Source organism: Diabrotica virgifera, chromosome 5 (assembly GCF_917563875.1).
Source record: "Diabrotica virgifera virgifera chromosome 5, PGI_DIABVI_V3a".
Lineage (NCBI taxonomy): Eukaryota > Metazoa > Arthropoda > Insecta > Coleoptera > Chrysomelidae > Diabrotica > Diabrotica virgifera.
Window position 1 is genome coordinate 10777375 of NC_065447.1, and position 15699 is coordinate 10793073.

The window sequence follows — 15699 nt, forward strand, 5'->3', positions numbered from 1 at the left end:
GCATGCTAAAGATTTGAATGTCTTACGCCAATCTGTAGGTAGGGAACTCTTAATGATTGGAAATTGGTGCACGGCGAACTTTTTGACATTAAACACTTCTAAAACCAAGCTTCTGTGTTTTAAACATGTTATGCCTGAATTACATCTGGAACTTGAACCTCAGCTGTCCGTCAGGTTTCTTGGCCTGAATATTGATCCTGACCTTAAATTTAAATCGCATATCGAAGCCTTGAATTCAAAACTTGCATCTGGATGCTATGCAATACGGTCGACTAGAAGGGAGCTTGGTTTTGCCCAAGCAAGAACTGTGTACTTTGCACTAGTAGAGTCACATCTTAGATTCGCAATTCAGTTTTGGGGAGCGTGTAGTCAGGAGCTTTTCAGTAGTGTGTTTTTGCTTCAAAAAAAGGCAGTACGCCTGTTGTGCCAGGTAAATTCTAGAGAAACGTGTAAACCTTTATTTATTAAACACAGTATCCTTACACTTGTATCTCTTTTCATTTTGGAAACGGCAAGCATTATTTTTAAGAATAAACATCTATATGAAAATAATAATCGATCTGGACGATTTGCTAGCAATTTAGCTTTGATTACACCTAGAAGCACACTAGTCAAAGACTCATTTATTTTTAACGGCATCAAAATTTTTAATAAACTACCTAGTGAAATAAAAAATTTGGAAACTATTAGAAAGTTTAGAAATTCATTAGATAGACTGCTCGCTAAGAGGGCCTATTATGATCTGACAGAATTTTTTGAGGACCATTGGAGCTGATGTATTTGTGATCTTGTGTATATTTACAGCTTGTAGTTTGTTTGCTTTTTATTTTTGACAATACTACATATTTTGTAGTTGTTATATAATGTAAATGTGTTATGTGTTATATTTTATATTTAGTCATATTTTAATTTTATTTATTTATTTAAAACTCTTTAACAGTGTTTGTCAACAAGATTTTTTCTTTGACAATAAACATATTCTCTCTCTCTCTCTCTCTCTCTCTCTCTCTCTCTCTCTCTCTCTCTCTCTCTCTCTCTCTCTCTCTCTCTCTCTCTCTCTCTCTCTCTCTCTCTCAACGACTCCAAAAATCTCCAAGTAATCTGTTTGTATCAATTTAGTACCGATAACCGTCAAACCTCCAGATGACGTGCCTTACCAGTTACCCTGGGCACCAGGTACTCCAGAGGTCGGTCCTGATGGCGTAGTCGTGTTCAGCTACTTCAAAAACCCCTGAGTAACAAAATCTGGCCTTTAATATGCTTATTTTGACATGATTATGTATTTTTGGATGCATTTTATGTACTTTAAAATGCAATTATTCATTTCCACTCATTTTGCTATAGTAGACTTTTTTCCTGACATCATCCTGAACACAATGCAAAAAGTTGCAAGTCTCTAGGTGCTGTATTTAAAAATCGATTTATTCCGGTGTTTTGCTAAATGCTCTGGTCTACATACACACAATGACAAACAGTATTGGAAACATTTTAAATCATTGATCATAAAATTTATTAAATTTAAAAAATTTAATTCAACAGCCTTTTACGAAATCTATATCAATAATAAAAATCAGTCAAACCTACAGTAATATTATGCAAAAACAAAACAATTTGAACATTTCGTAGTGACAGAAGAAATTGCAACATACATACATGCACTTTAATATGCCTAATTTCACGATGTAGGTAAGTTACATTCAACTACAATAAATCTATCGAAAGCTCCTCTTTAAACCCGCAGCCAACCTGTTCCTTGCTAGTTTTTATAGTTTTTCTGACACATTTTTTGGTAGTGTTTCACAATAATTTTAAGTACATACATCTATTGTTAGTTTGTGCGTGGATTTCTGAGTGCATTGGAGTAATTTTGTCGGGGAATATGAATTTTATGTGTAATATTGTGTAAGTATTCAAACTAAATTAGTTTGTTAAAGATCTTTTATGTTAGTTATTGTTTTAGGAAGACGAACAACTAGTGAAAAGAAATGGTAAGTGAATTTGTTGTACTTATATTTTGCATAAAGGGATTCGCCTTATATAATGTAGTGCAAATGGCGGATATATTAATTTTATTATTATGCTATATTAATAATTGCTTTATTATCTTTATACTTTATATAACTAAAAGGTGTTAGTATATTTATGTACCTAGTAAAATTGTTTCTTGTTAAATATAAGCGTTGATTGAGAAGATATGATAAGGAAATGTTTTGCAAAATATTTGAAAAAGAATACAATCATCATTTTTATGCCAATATTCTATCGTGTATATAGAAAAAGTAATTACTTTATTAAAGTTTCCCTTTATCTCTTATTTTTAAGTCCCAAAAGATATCCTACCAAATTTTTGACCTATTTTTCTTTCTTTGTGAAGGGGCTTTGCTCTTTAATCTTTACAAGGGTATCCAGATTCCAGATTTAAGTCATACTTAATCCAGAACTCGTCTACCTTTCGGTGTGAGTTATTACGGAGTTAGGTTCTTCCCATTTCCTTCTATCCATGGCCAATCCTTTTGTTTCCTCCCATTTTATTCCTCTTTTCGGCCGCTTCCCTCACTTATTCTGTCCACGTCTTTCTTGGTCTTCCTCTCTTCTTTCTTCCCATATCTCTCGCTTCATATATTTGTCTTACTATTTTTTCTTCTCCTCTTCTCAGTACATGTCCGAGCCATCTAAGTTGTCCTTGTTCGATTGTTGTTGTAACTGGGTGTATTTTCAGATTTTCTCTAAAGGTTTGATTTCTAATTTTATCTTTCCTTGTTTCTCCTTGTAACTCTATTGTTCTCAAAAATCTCATTTCTGTGCTTATTAGTCTATTCTTTTGCCTTTTTGTTAATGCCCAAGATTCACAGGCATAGGTTAGAGTGGGTTTCACAATCTTTTTTACTATTTCCGTTTTATATTCTTAGGTATTTTTTTCTTTTTTAAAAAGTTACTCTTAATAATATTGTACAGCTTACCAGTCTTTGCAATTCTCTCATTTATCTCATCTTCTAATTTTCCATCCCGGCTTATAATTACCCCCAAATACTTATATCTGTCTACCTGTTCAAGTTGCTTGTCATCTACTTCTATTTCATGTTTTCTTTTTGTCTTCCAATTATCATTGTTTTTTATTTTTCTTTGTTTATTTTCATGTTTCTGATTTTTAGCTCTTCATACAATATGTTTATATTTTCTTGTAATTGTTTTTCTGACTCCCCAATAATCACCAGGTCGTCTGTGTTTGCGTAGCATAGTTTTGTCATTTGTATCATTCTCAACTTCCAATATCCTACATTATATTTTCTCCATTTGTGTTTGCATTCTTTTATTACGTCATCTAGTACTACGTTAAAGAGTAGTGGGCTCAGGACACAACCCTGTTTTAATCCAATGTTGCTGTCGAATACTTTTGATTTTTCATTTGTTGTCCTTATATAGCTTTTCGTTTTTTCGTATAAACTCTGGATGTATCCTGTTAGATCTTGTTCAATTTTTCTCCTCTATAGTATTTTCCAAATATCTTCTCTTTTAATTCTGTCGAAAGCTTTTTCCATATCTATGAAACATACATGTATTTCTTTTTCTGTTTTAAGAGCTTTTTCTATTATTTGTCTTATAAAAATCTGATAGTTCGTCCCTCTTTTTTTTCTGAAACCACTCTGGCTCTTCTTAAAGGTATTTTTTAGTTTTTCTCTTAGCCTGTTTTCTAGTAAACTAGCATAAAGTTTTCCTACTGTGCTTCCAAGTGTTATTCGTCTATAGTTTGAGCATTCTTTGCTATCTCCTTTTTTATACAATGGTGTTATAATGCCTATCTCACAATCTAGTGGTACTTTCTTTTCATTTTTAGCTTGGTTCATGATGTTTAGTAATTCTTGTTGTCTTTTTTCATTCATGTATTTGACCATTTCTGCAGTTATATCGTCATGTCCCGGTGCTTTTCCCATCTTGATTTTGTTGATTGCATTTGTTAATTCTTTTTGTGTTATATTTCCTATCTGTTCCTGTTGCTCTTGTGGAGTGTGTTGATTTTTATTTTGTTCTATCTTATCTCATTCTACTTGTTCTACTTCCAAGAGTTCTTCAAAGTATTCTCTCCACCTCTCCATAATTTTATTTTATTAAAATTGGTTCAATAGATTTTGCAAAAAAAAATTTGCAATCCAGCTTTCGCAAAAAAATTCATTTTTTCAAAATGTTACAGGACTGAAAATAAAGCAGATAGCAAGTTGAAAATTTCTTGGCGCATAGAAGTTTACTGTACTTTTCATTTGCAATTTGCAAAATTAAAATCGATTAACTACCACGGCGCACGTCAGGAAGTTTTTTAAATAAACATTAATAATTATTGGTGCTACGCGCAGGACAGCTGATAGTTTGCTCTGATTGGGCATTCCAATGACCTTTGATAATGATTGATACATTTTAATTTTTATTACATTTCGATATAAATAAATAAATTTGTTTATTGCAAAATAAAAACACATACTCCATCTTTTGAAATAACACTTTTTTTAGCAAAAACTTTCTTTGTTCATATATTTTAACTTAGAGAATAAAAGTTTACTATTTTTAAACATATGCAATTGTTTAAACAATAGTTCACAAACAATAATAAAATTAGTTTAATTTTTCTGGAATTAAAATATTAAAATATAACAAAATATAGAGTAAGAAAATAATATATTAGATAAAGATTGGAAGAAATTTTGGTGGAAATCAACTTGTGTAAATCAAACACAGCTGTCCTGCGCGTAGCACCAAAAGTTATTGTTTATTTAAAAAGTTTCCTGACGCCGTGGTAATTACTCGATTTTGCAAATTGCAAATAAAAGGTACAGTATACTTCTATTAGCAAAAAAAATTCAACGTGCTATCTGCTTTATTTTCAGTCCTGCAACATTTAAAAAAATGAATTTTTTTGCGAAAGCTGGATTGCAAAATTTATTTTGCAAAATCTATTAAACTGATCTTAATGAAATTTACAGTATGGTTTTACTGTATCATAAAGTTTTTCTGGGTGAAACATGAAGGTCCTAAGTGTAGCATAACTGGTTGAAAAACGTAAAATGCTAATATTGATTTTGGTATGGTTTTTTCGCAATTATTGCTATTTTGCAACAAGGGTTTTTTTTTATTTTTTTTTTTTATTTGCTAAGTGCTACAATCTGGTCTTTGACCAATGAGTAACTTTTTATCTATCCTATCTTACTAACTACTTAATATCTAAGAGTCACCCTTTGATGTCTTCTTAGTTGTCTTTATTATTATTATTACTGGCGCACTTTTTGATTGCGCACTATCACACAAAGCTCTGCTTTTCACTTTATCACGCACTACACCAACACGTTGCTTGCACACTAGTCGCGCAATGCTCCGCTATTAGCTTTGTCGCACACTACACCAACTCGTGAGGTTTGGTCCTCTTCAGTCTTCTTTTCTGGTTTGAGTTGTCCAGGAGCTGGATGGCCTCAATATTTTCGTGGAGAAGAAGTCTTTTTTCATGACTTTCTGCGTGTTTTCGGATTTCTTTGTCGACGGGCTCCATTCGTAGATCCTTGTGGATATCGTCATTACGGATGTACCAGGGTGCGTTAACTATGCCCCTTAATACTTTGTTTTGAAAAGTTTGTATTATTTTCAAGTTTGTCTTTTTTGTACATCCCCACAGTTGGATACCATACGTCCATACTGGTTTTATAACTTGTTTGTAGATTAGCATCTTGTTATACGTTGACAACCCTGAGTATCTTCCCAGTAGCCAGTACAATTTTTTATATTTAATATTTAATTCTTCCTTCTTTTTCTTTACATGGGCTTTCCAGCGAAGCTTCGTGTCTAGGGTTAAGCCCAGGTATTTGGCTGTGTTGGCATACGGAATGTCTTGTCCATTAATTTTTATTGGTGCGTACAGAATTTTTTTATTAGTGAAATCAACATGTACTGATTTGCTTTCATTCAATGTAATCTTCCACGTCTTAGTCCATTTTTGGAATTTGCTTATCGCATTTTGTAGTTTATTGGCTGTTTCTACGTTATCTTTACCTACTGCTAATATGGCGGTGTCGTCGGCAAAGGTAGCTAAACAGTAGTTATCGAATTCTGGTAGATCACATGTATAAAGGAGATATAGGACCGGGCCCAATACGCTACCCTGGGGGACTCCGGCTTTTATTTCTTTAAGTTCAGAATAAGCATCATCTTGCTTGATTCTGAAATATCTATCAGTTAAGTACGATTTAATTATGTCTGTGTATGATTTTGGAAGAATAGTCTCTAATTTATGAAATAGTCCTTCATGCCAAACTCTGTCAAATGCCTGGGCAACATCTAAGAATAAAGCTGAACAAACTTTTCTTTCCTCTAGTGCATTTTCTATAATATCGGTGACTCTGTGGAGTTGGTCTATAGTTGAGTGTTTTTGCCTAAAACCAAACTGGTGATTTGGAATTAATTTTTTGTTTACTATAATTGGTTGCAATCTTCTGAGGAGAAGTTTTTCAAATAATTTAGACATTGTGGGTAGCAGTGATATTGGTCTATAGGAAGAGGTTATATGTGGTCGTTTGCCTGGTTTTGGTATCATTACTATTTCCGCCACTTTCCACAATGAAGGAATATATTTTAATCTGATCGCAGCATTAATTAAATAGGTCAACTTGACAATTGCTTTTCTTGGGAGCTGTTTTAATATTTGCCCTGTTATTAAATCAAAGCCAGGAGCTTTTCTCGGGTTTAAATTATACTTGATTTCTTTTATTACTTCTTCTACAGTTACTGGCATTACGTTCTCTTCTTCTTGCAAATGGTTGCTCTGTAATGCTTCTTCTTCTTGTTGTTGTTGATGCGGTTGAAATATTTTTTCTAGATGTGTAGCAAAGCATTCTGCTTTTTGTTCGCTGCTTCTAGCCCAAGTGCCGTCTTCTTTTTTTATGGGTGGTATTTGCATCATTGGTCTTTTTAATCCATTGGTTGCCTTCCATAGTGAGTATTCTGTGGATCTTTCATTCACTAGGTTGTTTAAGTATGTCCTAATGGATTCTTCTTTAAATTCTTTTATCTCTCTTTTTAGTTGTTGGGTGAGATTATTTACAATTGTTTTATCTTGAGGAGCTCTACTTTGGAACCATTTTCGTCTTGCTTTCCGTTTTTCGTATACCAGCGTTCTAATTTCTGCCGGGTAGTTGCAACAAGGGTGACTGTTTTTTAAATTTTTAACCAATTCTGTATTATAGGAAATTTAATTACGCAACTCTTATGTCAGTACAACTTTTCTCAGAAATGAATAGTTTTAAAGTTATAATCAAAAAACCAAAAAAAAAATCGAATTTTTCCTTCATATTTTGACATTTTGATTATTTAAACAATGTTCCGGACCATTCTGAGTGGGAGGATAACTAAAATATTATTATTTGAGTTATTTTCAAGCAATTTCTGCAAAAAAATTTGAGTCACCTCTCAACGTCCATCTCAAAACAGATGCGCCCTGGTCTATTATCTCTGTTCCCTTGATTTGTTTACCATCATCTATTTCCAGCTGTTTTATTTTTGTATTCTTCGTTCTCAAGTATTCAGTTTTCTTTAGGTTTATTTCCATCCCATTCTTTGTATACTCCTGTTCCAGTTTTCTCATCATAAAGCTGAGGTCATTTTTGTCTTGTTCTATCACTATTTAGTCGTCAGCTAAACTTACGGTATATATGTATTCGTTTCTTACTGGTATGCCCTTTCCTTCGAACTTTCTTTCCATGGTTTCAGGTTTCCAAGATAATTTTAAACAGGGTAGGGGATGTAGAGTAGCCCTGTAGCAATCCCTTTGTCGTCTAAAATGGACTAAACATTCTATTGCCCGTTTTGATAGCTCCTTTTTTTTATTCTTGTATAGAGTGCTTTTACTGCTTTTATTCATATTCGTGGATCTTTGATGTCTTCCATTCCTAGCTTGGTTCTAGGCATCGAGTAATAGGACTTCTTAAGATCCACAAAAGCCAGATGGACGGATAAATTTTTGGCCATTCTTTTTTCTATGAGTTGTTCGATCGTGTAAATGTGATCTAAGGATGCTTTTCTCGCTGTGAACCCTGCCTGGTCTTTATTACCACTATTTATGCAAATATGGAAATAATATCTATCGTGTAGATAGAGAAAGTAATTATTACTTTATTAATGTTTTTCTTTATCTTTACTATATTAATGTTGCATCAGTTTAGTACCGAAAACCGTCAAAACTCCAGAAAATGACGTGCATAGCAGTCACCAGGGCCCCCGTAAGAGCTACAGGCGCCTGTGTGCAAAAAAAGATTTTGGCGCCCCTTAAGTCATTTTGGATCATGCTTTTTTTATTTATTTTTTTTTGTCTGTAGGTAGGTAGGTAAATTCTTGAAATGAAGCAAAAAACTGATCTTTAGAAGTAATATTCATAGTCCATTCACCCACGGTCATATATTGCAAAACCTCCGAATTGTAAAGAACCACCGCTTGGATTGACATGAAACTCGGTATACACATAGCTAACATGTCAAAGAAAAAAAGTGCTATTGTGCTGATGTGTGCTTTTGCCCTGGATATGAGTTTCACGTTTCACGGGTTTTACCCCTTCTGGGGGGCGAAAAAACATACGTTCAAAGTCAATACTTTTCAAGTTATTTGCTAGTAAATATTATGTTCATTTTTCAACAAAAAAAAATAGGGTTTTACACGGTTTTTCGCAAATAACTCAAAAAGTAAATATTTTATCGAAAACATATTCTTTGGTTATTCTAAAATAAATGGTAAAACGGTAACGATTAGTTTCATTTGGGATGCTAATTTGGGAATGAATTTTACAATCTTTTTTACAAAAAAAATAAGGGACCTTTATTTTAAGCGTAATGTACTTACTTTTGATGTTAGAATTTTTTTAAACAAAATTAAAGCTTTTTTTTTAAACACTTTAAAGCAGTTGTAATGAGTTTTCACCGAAAAGTGCTTTATTTTTTGGATATTTCACGTTGAAATATTCTATTTAGAATTTAACGAATAAGGTCCTACTTTTCATTAGCTACAAATCTGCTTCTACTAGGTTTGTAGACTATAAATATACCCCATTTTGTTCACTTTTTTGTAAGCTACATTTTTGCTAAGATCAATTTGTTCGATAAAATATTTACCTATTTTTTAAGATATTTGCGAAAAACTGTCTAAAACGGGATTTTTTGTTAAGGAATGCACATATTTACTCGTAAATAACTCGTATAAATATACGGGCAAGTAAAGTATTGACTTTGAAGCTGTGAACTAACTATATAGAAGCAAAGTTGCTTAGGAAGTCAGTTTATCCAATTCCGAACATATTTTGAATGTATGTTTTTTCACCCCCCAGAAGGGGTGAAACTCATCCCAAGGGCAAAAAGCAGACATCGGCACAATACACTTTCTTCTTTGGCGTGTTAGCTATGTGTATAGCAAATTTCATGTCAATACAAGCGGTCCTTTAAAACTCACATCAAAAACCTTCAGTAAATGATATTTGTATACTAAAATATCAAAATGAAACAAACAGAATAAAATCATAATAAAATAAATTAAAATGCCCGACTTCTGACATTTTTTCGCACATGAAACCGGCAGTAACTTGATGATGTTCTAATAAAATTTCATGTGGATGTATACCTACCTTCTTCTTCTTCCTTACGTGCTGTGTCCGTATTTAGACGTTGGTCGTCATCATGTTTACAAGTTCCTAAAACCTTTCTGTATCGGCTGCTGCGCGAAATAATTTTTCTACTGTGGTTCTAAACCATTGTCTAATATAATGCAACCATGAAAGTTTCTTTCCACCAATCCTTCTCTTTACCTCCACTTTTCCTTGTATTATAAGGTGAAGTAGATGGTATATATTATGTCCTCTAATTATATGGCCAAAGTATTCCGTTTTCTCCTCTTTTTCTCCTATTTATACCTAATCCTATTTAATTTTTCAACTTTTATTTTAAAATTAATTTTTGTTTTTTTCCAAATTTTTTTGCAATTTTTGACCCCGGGTTTGGGCGCCCCAGAAGGATGGCTCCCGTGTGCATTGCACACTTTGCACATATGGAAGCGGGGGCCCTGGCAGTCACCCTAGGCCCTAGGTACTCCAAGGTTCGGTTCTAATGTTATATTCATGTTCAGCAATCCCAAAACCCCCGAGTACCCTGTTTGCACCGATTTAGTGCAGAAAACCGTCAAAACTCCAGAAGATGACGTCCCTTAGCAGTGACCCTGGGCATCAGGTGCTCCGTTGAGTGACTTTGACAGCGTGTTGATAGCATTAAAATTTATGCTGAAATTTTTTTTCAAAAGTTATCTTTTAAAAATTTTTCCAAAAAATGTTATTGTTTTTTTTTTTAAATAACTCCGTTAATTTTGAGATATGAGATTAGCCTAAAAACCTTTTGAAACCTAAAACTTAGGGCTATTAAACCACGTTGAATTTAATCTTTTAAACCCCTTACTTTTTTAAAAATAAAAGGTTAAATTGCCCCGGTTACATGGTTCTCGCAGGAAAAATTTAAGCTTAAAACGTTTCTATCTCGGTTATTTTGTACCCTACAGAAACAGTAAAAAATGTAATAGCTATTTGTATAACAAGGGAGGAAAGTGCTACTTTTCCTACCGAGAATGAAGTTTACTGCCCGACGCGTAGCGGAGGGCAGTAATCATTCAAGAGAGGAAAAGGCACTTTACTCCCAGGTTATACATATGGTTTTTCCACCTCCCTCAAATTAATAACAAGTCATTTTTCATTTTTACTTAATTTATTTATGTAACTAACCAACAAAATTTATTAAAACTAAGGGCCGGTTGTTCGAACGCTAATCAACAATGATCATTATCAAATATTTAATTACTGTCACCAAAACTGTCAATGTCAACTTTGTTTGGGTTGCTGAAAACATAATTAATTACAATTATGAGATGTATTATTAATTATGTTAATAATTATTGTTCTATTAATTGATTATAGACTCCACAGACATTTTAACAACCCAAACAAAGTTGACATTGACAGTAATTAATTATTTGATAATGATCATTGTTGATTAGCGTTCGAACAACTGGCCCTAAAACTAACAAGTAGGTACAATATAACTGTCAACTGTCAAATATAAGTCAAATTATTAATGTAAACATTGTTAAATCAAAATAACAATTTACTGTTTTTTTACCATTCTGCAAAATACAGGGTGTTTTATAAATAAACTTTAAAATGTATAGATACTTACGTAATAGAAAATATATATTGTACAGGGCGTCAATGGGTGCGTTCGGACGACCACATCGGCTGGACAGCTGAGCCAGTAGTAGCTGTCAGACGTCACCGCTGGAAGTCAGCCGCTGAGAGATTTACTAAGCTTTCCCTATCACGGCTGGATACAACCACTCAGCCGATTTCTGCTGACAGCCAGCCGCTATGGTCGTCCGAACGCACCCAATAAGTTATATTTCATGAATGAAATACCATGACGTCACTTTTACTTTTCCTCCCTAGGGAGGAATAGTACAACTTTGCTCCCTACAATCAGGTCCGGAAAAGTATACTTTCGGTAAAGGTAGGTGGAAAAATATTTAACATAGAAAAAACTAAAATTTGGTTATATGTATATCATTTTTTTCGTATATTGAGTATTTTTGGAGTTATTATTAAAAGAAAATAAAAATTACGATAATCTGAAAAATTCTGATTTTTTAAAATTATATCTTTTTTTTCAAAAATATGCATTCTAAACCGGTCAAAATTGTTGAAATCATTATTTATGTTAATATAAAGAAACTCTTGTAAGGATTTCTATAAATTTTAATTTTTGTAAAAATGGCGATGTTTAATTTTTCACTTTTTCCAAAAAAAAATCCAAAGGGTTCTCTTATTTTCCTCATAACTTGCTTAATTTTGATGCTATTAACTTCTTATCGAGCTCATTTGATAGGTATTCCGAAGTACTTTGACAAGTGATTTGCAGGTATATTTTATAAATTGCATCGTTTTCCCGTAATTTAAGCTTGAATACTTAGATTTGCGTACTCGTCGAAAAAAATATACCTTCAATTACCCATAACACCCTTTGAATTAACATTAGTGTAGCTTTTTAAATAAGAAGTGTTTAAATTTTTTATTATCTTTAATTTTGGTAATAATAACTTTTTTGTAAAAGCTTAGAGTTTTTGAGTTATACGTGAAAAACAGTTTTAAAACATGCATTTTTTATACGAAAAAATAAAATCTTTGATCTTTAATAACTCAAAAAGTATTGATTTATATTAATAACTTTATATAATAAATTTTGCTTATAATTTGTCCCTCTATCGATTTGTGGTATTATTTTTAATGAAATAGTTTTCACCCTCGAGAAGGGGTGACATCCACCCCCAAGGTAAAAGCACAAGGTGGCATCATGTCACCTTTGTTCCTTGAGGTATCCTCTAACTACTCACCAATTTTCATGAAAATCGATAGAGGTTCAACGAAATTGGAGGTGAAAACCTTCAGTGACTGCACTATTAATAGTTTTGATCTTTCTAATTAATTGAACAAAAGGACTTACCCAATTTCGCAACCAATTGCAACACAATGCTGTCTCCTGCAACAGCCCATCTCACTTCGAACGCCAGGTCATCGAACAATACTTCACAGTTCAGTTTTGACTGCAATTCAAAATAGCAGAAATTAGCATACCTACTTCTTGTTATATAACAGAGAGAATCTTACAATAGTACGTATTCAGTTAAATCATATAAATTTTCCATGATGTAATCGGTAATCTTCAATTGTTTAAAAATATATAAGAAAATATTTTCATCAGCAACGATTCTCATCAATTTATTTATTTTATTTATTTACATAACGTAACTCGGCAACTTGGAACAGAAACACTGGATCAAAACATAATTTGGGTCATTCATATGGGTCAACTCGATTAAAAATTATTATTATAAAAGTCAAAAAGTGACAAGATCAAAGATTAAAATCAAGATCTCCTTCAAGATCCTGAACAAATTTTTGTCATTCTTTTATTACGAAGCTGTGATTTTAGCCCAGTCGGGATAGCATTTGACCTTGCATTAGGAGCTGCCCCAAATTTTATTTTTCTAATCTTTAGGGAGGGTCAATATTAGTATAAACTTAAAATCTCGACTGAATTCCACTGTTGCGTTAGCCGCCATCTTGATTTTAAACGAGAACCGTTTTTGCTCAATATCTCCGCCATTTTCAATTTTTTGACAAAAAGTGTAGAAACTGAAATTGTTGAAAATGGGATTTTTTCGTGCGATTTAATTTTTTTCGTGCGGTCGATATTTTCCGAGTTATGAGGGGAAAATAGTGACAGTTGTAGCATAATTATTGAATTATTGAATTATCTCGTTTATTATTAGTTTTACAACAAATATTTATCTATACAAAAATGAAGAGAATTAAATTTTAATTTTGATGCCGTTCATTTTTTTGATAAATCAATATTTAAGGTAGTACGTATGTGCTAAAAGTGCGAGCGTAAGACCTGATTGATTTTGTAGCAATTGTTTTTGTTCAATATCTCCGCCATTTTCAACTTTTCGACAAAAAGTGTAAGAACTGAAATTGTTGCAATTACGATTTACTACAATTTTTCGAGAGAACCAGTGGCGGGTCTACAAGGGGGGGAAATGGTAAAATTCCCCCAACAGGGTCCAAAATTAAAAAAAAAATTGTTGGAACATTACGATGTATTAGCTGACATAAAACTTAAAATATCGACAGACAAATTCAACCAATAAAACCCGCTAGTTAATAAAATTAAGTGAACTTAATGTATATAATGTGTTTTTATGTCTTTTATATACTTAGTTTGGTTGATGTTTCATTGGAAGTTTCAAAAATTGTATAAAATATAATTCTCTTTATTTTTGTTTATGTACAATTATGTCGTAAGTTAATAATAAATGAGACAATTCAATAATTATGCTTCCCCTCCGCTTCCATTATTTTCCCCCTTAACTCGGAGAATATTGATCGTATTAAAAAATTGTGCCAAAGAAATTGTAGGAAATTGTTTTTCCAACAATTTTCTTTTCCACCATTTATGTCGAAAAGTTGAAAATGGCGGAGATATTAAGCAACAACAGTTCTCATTTAAAATCAATATGGTGGCTAATGCAACCGCGGAATTCAATCGAGATTTTAAATTTACATTACTATTGATCTCACCTAAAGGATATAATTATAAAATTTGGGGCAGCTCGGATACAAAATTCAATTCAATAATTATGCTCCCCCCACCACTTTTTACTATTTTCCCATGTAACTCGGAAAATATCAACCGCATGAAAAAAATTGTTAAAAAAAATTGTAGGAAATTATATTTTGAACAATTTTAGTTGAAAATGGCGTAGATATTGAACAAAAACAATTGCTATAAAATCAATCCGGTCTTATGCTCGCGCCATTACCGCATACGTTCTACCTTAAATATTAATTTTAGCAAAAAAATTAACGAGATCAAAATTATGTAGAATTTAATTCTTTTTATTTTTGTACAGGAACATATTTGTTGTAAAACTAATAATAAACGAGATAATTCAATAATACAATAATTATGCTCCAACTGTCACTATTTTCTCCTCATAACTCGGAAAATACCGACCGCACGAAAAAAATTATAATAATTGAAATTATAGAAAATCGTATTTTCAACAATTTCAGTTTCTACACTTTTTGTCAAGAAATTGAAAATGGCGGAGATATTGAGCAAAAACGGTTTTCGTTTAAAATCAAGATGGCGGCTAACGCAACGGTTTAATTCAGTCGAGATTTTAAATTTATACTAATATTGACCCTCCCTAAAGATTAGAAAAATAAAATTTGGGGAAGCTCCTAATGCAAGGTTAGGCCTGTTATTCGTCTAACCCGACTGGACTATTTTAAGTTATTAACAAGTAGCACTATAATCTATAATCTGTATTTTTAATTTATTAATTTCAATACATTCTAATAAAACTAGTTAAAGGCCTTTATTTTGAATGTTGAGAATTTAAATTGGTCATTATAAGAATGACTATGATCTAGAAGGTGGAATGAATACATACATACAATAATTTTTTCTATTATTGAAAGCACTTTTGTGTTCTGCTATATGTTTGTTAAAGTTTTTACCAGTTTGGCGGATGTAAGTTTTTGCAGAGGTGAAATACAAAGCAGATGTCTCGCGTTGGTTTTGAAAGTATAACTAAGCATCCTATTTTACCATTTACTCACCTGATCTTCCTACTTCAATTGAGCTTGTTTCTTAAAAAGTAATGGTCACTCTAAGCCAAGCCGCACACCAAAGAAACATGAAACGAAAAACATGAAACATGAAACGAAAAACATGTTTCATGAAAAGAAAACACTGCTAAAAAAATCTCAAAGTCCGCCTACTAATGAAACGAGTGTGATTCATGCTCATGACACATTTTTATTTTCGAAGAGTCTCATAAATGGCCGGATATATATTTGTTTAGCAGTGGTTTATTTCCATGAAACGTAATTTACGTTTCATGTTTCTTTGATGTGCGGCCGGGCTAACAAATACTTCTTCTGGAAACTCTTACATCTTTTAAAATCAGTTTTATTTTGGTTTATTTTTCTTAAATTTGTTTCCATTTTCGACTCTGAATCATTTTTCATTTTAAATTCTTGTGTGTATGATGGATGCATACAGTGTGTCACTTTTAAAACTT

General features: G+C 32.4%; 1 protein-coding gene across 1 annotated transcript in view; it reads right to left on the bottom strand.

Moving 5' to 3' along the window:
- The window catches only part of LOC114333861 (protein Skeletor, isoforms B/C), a 180250-nt gene that overhangs the window by 32801 nt on the left and 131750 nt on the right, over window positions 1-15699 (bottom strand). The window contains exon 6 of the mRNA XM_028283888.2: window positions 12549-12648. Within this exon, the coding sequence (XP_028139689.2) occupies window positions 12549-12648 (100 nt within the window). The remainder of the gene's footprint in view (window positions 1-12548; window positions 12649-15699) is intronic.